General features: G+C 44.2%; 1 protein-coding gene across 3 annotated transcripts in view; it reads right to left on the bottom strand.

Moving 5' to 3' along the window:
- Positions 1-5428, bottom strand: part of Tgfb2 (transforming growth factor beta 2) — a 76052-nt gene extending 70624 nt beyond the window's left edge. Inside the window, exon 1 of one of the 3 annotated variants that reach the window (XM_090341179.1) lies at positions 4535-5427. In XM_090341179.1, coding sequence (XP_090197305.1) covers positions 4535-4886 — 352 coding nt within the window. In that variant the 5' untranslated portion in view covers positions 4887-5427. Of the gene's footprint in view, positions 1-4534 lie in introns of all 3 variants that reach the window. The other 2 variants (XM_090341180.1, XM_090341181.1) reach the window with 2 other exon arrangements.
- Between the last annotated feature and the right edge of the window lie 572 nt (positions 5429-6000).

Below are 6000 nucleotides of genomic sequence, written 5' to 3' on the forward strand. Positions count from 1 at the left end.
CACCTTTTCTGTTTCTGTCTATCCCCTCTCTATTGCTCACAAAGACATATAGATGATCTACTTTTGTAAGCCACAAACTAAAAATTGTACATAAAGCACAACACTTATGTCCTACTAATATTTCTTTTTGTTGGGAATTGGTCCAATAGATCAGCAATTTGTATAGAGAAAGATATATTCATGAATAGAATGCTAAGTCACATTTCCCAAACCATAGTGCCACTGCTATTCGTTTGAAATCCTACAGTTTCACTTGGAAAATCATAGAGGAAACAGAAAAGGAGATTGCAGTGGTATTATCACTGCATTGTATTAAATGTTCGCATCCATGTGAAAGTTATAAGGAAAACTTCATGGTTATTTTTCCAGACTATATTTTAATCTGTGTCATTCGATATGATAGAATAAGCCAACATGACTATTCACTATCTTTGCTTGCCTAGATTAAAGATTATACGCTTCATTAATGTAAGCAATGTACATTGCTTATTTTATTTTACTTGGAAAGAAAAGCCAGGATAATTCTTCATTTCCTTTTTCTATATGCTGAATAATATCACTGCTGCTGACTGAAGCCACTAATGGATGGCCCAACATCATTAACTGAAGCTAAATGAGTGAGAAATTCAGATCTCTTTAACTGAGAATAGTCTATATAGACCACACTAAATCATCCATACTACATTTAAAGAACAATTCTCTGATTATTCTCCAAACATCTTCATTTTAATGTAGTTTGACCATTTTTGTTATTGCTCTTAAAAATGCTACGCTAACAGATCTCAGCTACCCAAGATAAACACCAGGATACCAGCCCTTCTCACAAGGGGCATTCCTGACATTTGGGGTTGGATAATTCTTTGGTAAAATTGGTACGCGGGAAGGAGAAGGGCTGTTCTAAACACACATAGAATAGATAGAAACATTCCTGGCTTCTGCTCAGAGACGGACAGTAGAATCACTCCCCTTCTAGTCATAGTCTGTTTCCAGACCATGCCAGCTGTCCCAGTGGATCTGATGGGGTGGAGTAAAATGGAGAAAAGTATGGTACAGAATCACTGCAACTAGAACTACACTACAAGCCAATGATGTTGTAGAGAAAAGAGGCAAGGAACACAGGTGTGGTAGAATACACCTGTAATCACAGTTCTCAGGAAATGGAGGCAAATGAATCAACAGTTCGAGGCCAGTCTAAACACAATGAAAAAGATCCTGTCTTAAAAAAAAAAAATCAAGATCAAGATTAAGAACCAGTGTTAGCATTGCTCGCCTTGAATAGGCCAGTGTCTGGGTTCAACCCCCAGCACTGAAAAGGAGAAGGAAAACACATCTTCTCCTTGGTTCTTTTTCTTGATTTTTTCTTTTTAACTGTCCTCAGCTTTGTGGGTTTTAAATGTCAATTGGATACTTCCTATAAATTTGCTCTCTCTGAATTTCTAAGACCTTGTGAAGTTTAAGTCAATGTGTCTTGAATTTCAACTATTCAAAGTCCACTAGTTCCCCACTGGGTAAACTATTGGGAAATGTCCTCAGAACTCCACTTTGAGCCTTAAACTAACAGCATATGAAAAGATCAATATGAATAAATTCAGAACTAATCAGATCTCGTCTTAAAATGTTGACACAGTATTATTTATATCCCGTAAATACATTCTTTACTAAAATTCATACTAGGAGCTTGGAGCCTGGCCAGTTCTATTCATATTTACAATATTTATATAGCACACTTGGCCAAGGATAATATTTAAGATAAAATATGCCTGAGGGCATATACAATATCTCTTATATTTTTACTTTTGAATCTCTACATTGCTAAAAGTATTTAGTCTGAACTTTATAAAATGTCCCCACAAAAGGCTATCAGCAATTGGTAATGATATATAGCTCGCTGAGTATAATTAGAGCATATTTGTAATACTTGAGCTGAAGCCACTCCCTGAACACTAATAAGTTGGTGGTTTAAAAAAAATGAACCACTGATCTTTCCCATGCCTTCATCTCTGGAGCTTATGACCCTGATTCATTGTAAGAAATGACAGGCATACATGTTCCTTCCCTATACCCAATCAGTAAGTGCTGAGTTCAAAGTTAGGCAGAAAAGTCCCCCATAGAGGTTAACTGCAAAAGAAATCAATGTTGCGTTTTCAATTTGCTTTCAAAAATATGGTGGGGTGATTTCCCTCCCCCCCACTCCCCTTCTTTTGGAAGAGTTCACTAAATTCTAGTACACTTAGAAAATGGCAGAAAATCAGCTAGCCTAGTTTCTATAAAATTCTGTACAGTCTTTACATTGTTGTATCAAATCTACTATTAATAAAGCTTTTTTCCCAAGCTTCCATATTAAACACATGCTTCTTAGAGTGCATATTCTTTGTATGAAAAGCTGAGAGTATATATATATATATGTATATATATATATTTCCCCCCTAGGCTTATCAGAGGTTTTACTTTACTTGGAGGCTGGGAGCAGAAAGGAAAGGAGAATTCACATCTGATTTCAGATGCCATTATCTTTGGAATCGTACTAATAATATGCTGATGGTTTTCAATTTGTTCATAATCCTGATGCTGGGTCTCAGCTCATCTTCCTCTTTTAAAATGAGTTGTGCTGGAGAGCAGGAAGAAGGAATGGCCTTGAGAGTGACTTTCTCCTTCCACACCTATACAATAATGAGATCAGACAAACACCCTGGAAACCTATTTGATCTTCTGCACGCAAGCATTTAAAGGATGCTATTCAGGTCCTATATAACATACCTGCCTGTCTGTCCAAATATCAACAGAACCCATGCATATGCTAGAGAACGCCAAGTGATTCAACTTTTCTTGCTCAGCCTCAATGGTTTTGGCCTAATTACAATGAACTGTCTTTCCTAATATTTCCTTGGCTCTGTTCCACATAGAAAGCTTAACTTCTAGAAGTGTGGTGGGGGAATAACTAAGCTGTAGTGCATTTACCAAGGACTATTCTGAATAGTACCATAATTACAGTGATAAAAATCATCCTTCTGGCCAGGATTTTGTACATCCATGGTGCCACTAAACAAAAAGAAAGAGACAATACAACAAAAGAAAGGTGGCCAGAAAGACTGGGGTTAGGCACACAGGCCCACATTCCTCGGCCATCAAGCACAAGACATGGCAAGTCACATAGCTACGACTTGTCAAACTAAAAATAAATATTAAAAAAGAAAAGCACCACCCTGCAATTAAAACTTCTAGGCTAAAATTACCAAGATGGCTGTATTATCTATTTAGGCAAGTCACAGAGACTTCACAAAAGCAGCCAGCAAGTATATAGGGCATGGGAAGGGGAGGAGAGAAACAGCCAGCCAATGAAAAGTTTAAGACTTAGGACTTGGAATACACAACTGTTGAAGTGGATTTTATTTTTTCTTTTAGTTCTTCCTGGTATTTAACCCTCTCAGGTATCACTGGATGCTGCTGCAGATTCTTTTTTTCCTTAAGAACTCTGAAATAATTCTATACTGTCCCTTTCTCTTCTCCTGACCACCCCCCCCCTTCTCTAAAAGAACTCCACCAATAAATCATTTCACTCCCATGGCTACTGTAAGGCCAGCTGGTTTTTGAGGACACCTTGCTCAGGAGCCAGAAACAACAAGGACGACAATAATCATAATTTAAAAATTAGCTGCCTTTCCTCTTCCACATTTAAGAAGGTACTGAGGACCTTATAGAAAGTTAATGAAGGAACAGAAGTGCAAAACTCGGCATTGAAAAAGATGAACAATATACCGGAAAGGAGGGGGGAAAATCAATTTTAAGAAGGCAGCTTTAGGTGGATTCTGAAAAATGTAATTTGAAGTGAAGTCTTAAACTTGGTCAGAATGGAGGCTGTAGCTCTAGAGGAACGCGGTTAGAGTGGTTATAGGAGCTTGCCTTCAGGGGACTAACCAGGCTAACAGGGCTGCAAGGCTGATGCTTTTAGGAGAGTGAGAGACAGTAGGGAAGGTTTGGGAGAATGCAGCTGATAGGTCTGCAAGAAAAAAGGGGGCCTTTTGGAGAGACTGGCTTGGAGTTACTTTTTTAACTCTTTATGTACCAGTTCAATGCAACCCAGGAGAAAGAGGCAAAAAAAAAAAAAAAAAAAAACCAACAACAACAAAAATCCCAGGGATGTAAAATTTCCTACCCTGGGAAAGTGTCTTGGGTTTTCATAGAGGAGGGCTGACTTCAAGTTGCAAAAGAACCTCAGGGAAGAGTAAATAAAGAAGGAAAAAAAGATATCTTTCAAAAGATTGGGGGTTGGGGAAAGAGAATTTGGCGGGGGGGGGGGGGGGGGATAAAGCCGAAAGCCAGCCTTTGAAAGACTGGGGGGGGGGGGGTCTCCACTACATGACTGGAAAAGAGGTGGATGGGGAGGACAAACTCGGGAAAGGGGTGAACCAGATCCGGAAAGCGAAGGGGATCACCCCCGCCCCCTGCGCGCGAGCTGCTGCGGTTCTGAGAGTTCCCAGGCACAGGCTAGCCCCCCACCCCCACCCCAGGGATGGTAGTGATAAACAGTACTTACTTTCCGAGGGGAAGTAAGGTGATGGCATGTCTATCTTGTAAACCTCCTTGGCGTAGTACTCCTCGTCGCTCCTCTCCCGCTCGCAGGCGGCCGCCCTGCGGCTGGCCTTCTCCTGGAGCAAGTCCCTGGTGCTATTGTAGATGGAAATCACCTCCGGGGGGACTTCCTCGGGCTCAGGGTAGTCTTCCGGGGGGCTGGTGAGCTTCAGCTTGCTCAGGATCTGCCCGCGGATCGCCTCGATCCTCTTGCGCATGAATTGGTCCATATCGAGCGTGCTGCAGGTAGACAGGCTGAGCGCCGCCGTGACCAGATGCAGCAGTAGAAACGCGCTCAGCACACCACCGTAATGCATGTTTTAGGAGAGAGAACGACTGATCAGGTAGAGTTGGGTTTTTTTTAATATGAAACGTTTGAAACAATCAAGAGTCAATAGGGGAAAAAAACGTATCTTTGAATTCCTTAAAAAAAAAAAAAGCAAAACACCAAACACGCAGGTCGTTCCAAAAGTGAAAAATGTTAAGATGTGGGATGGGCAAGGGGGACAGCCTGACTGTAGGGGGTGAGGAATTGCCCCCCTCCCCGCCCGGGAGCAATGAGATGCGGGAGGAAAAGAACAAAAAAAAAAGGAGAAAAAAAAAACCCAGGCGAGTAGCGACTATTAGGCAGAAATAAATTTCAGAGGAAGAACTGGAGTTCAGCGTGTCAGGCTCCGATGCGGAGTGGCGGATCTGAACTCGGCTCCTCCAGCCAAAAGCAAAAGAGATGAAAAGGTCTCCGGGGCTGGCAGCTGGCGAAATGACAGGAGGGGACGCTGATGTAGACCCAGGCTGCAATTTATATATTTGAAGGAGTGGAGCGATTCGGCCCTGCCTTCCACTGGCGGCGCCGAGAGCAGGAGCCCAGGAGCGCACACGTGTGTGGAGGAGAGAGCGCGCGCGCGCACTCGCTCGCTCGCTCGCTCGCGTGTGCGCGCGCCTGGAGAGTGAGGCCGGCGAGCCCTGGGGAGGCGGGTGCGCTTGGCTGGGCCGGGCTCCGGGGACCGGGTCCCCGTGCTGTCGGAGCCTTAGGGTCGGCGAGAATCCTGCTCCCGAGGAGCCCGGGAGTTGCCACCAACACCCGGGCCAGCGCGCGCGCGCGCGCGCCCAGATCAGCTCGGCTACTCCACCACCGCCGTCACCGCCGGCGATGCTGTCCCGCCGCCAGCTCCCTCCTTCTGCGCCCTCCTCCTTTAGCTCCGAAAGGGCGACCAGGCTGCGCGCAGTGGCGGTTCGGGGCTGCGTCGGGCTCCCTCGGACCCCCACCCTCGCCTGGCGTCCAGCCACTTGGACTTTTCTCGCTTAGGGGAGGTAGGCACTTGCTACCCTGGAACAGACCCTCTCTTCCTCTTTCTCCTCCTCCTCCTCACTGCAGCCCCTCCATTTGTTCCACAGTGGCCCCCTAGACCGTTATGCGAGGTTCCCCAGCCC

This window comes from Megascapheus bottae, chromosome 10 (genome assembly GCF_031878675.1).
Source record: "Megascapheus bottae isolate mThoBot1 chromosome 10, mThoBot2.hap1, whole genome shotgun sequence".
Lineage (NCBI taxonomy): Eukaryota > Metazoa > Chordata > Mammalia > Rodentia > Geomyidae > Megascapheus > Megascapheus bottae.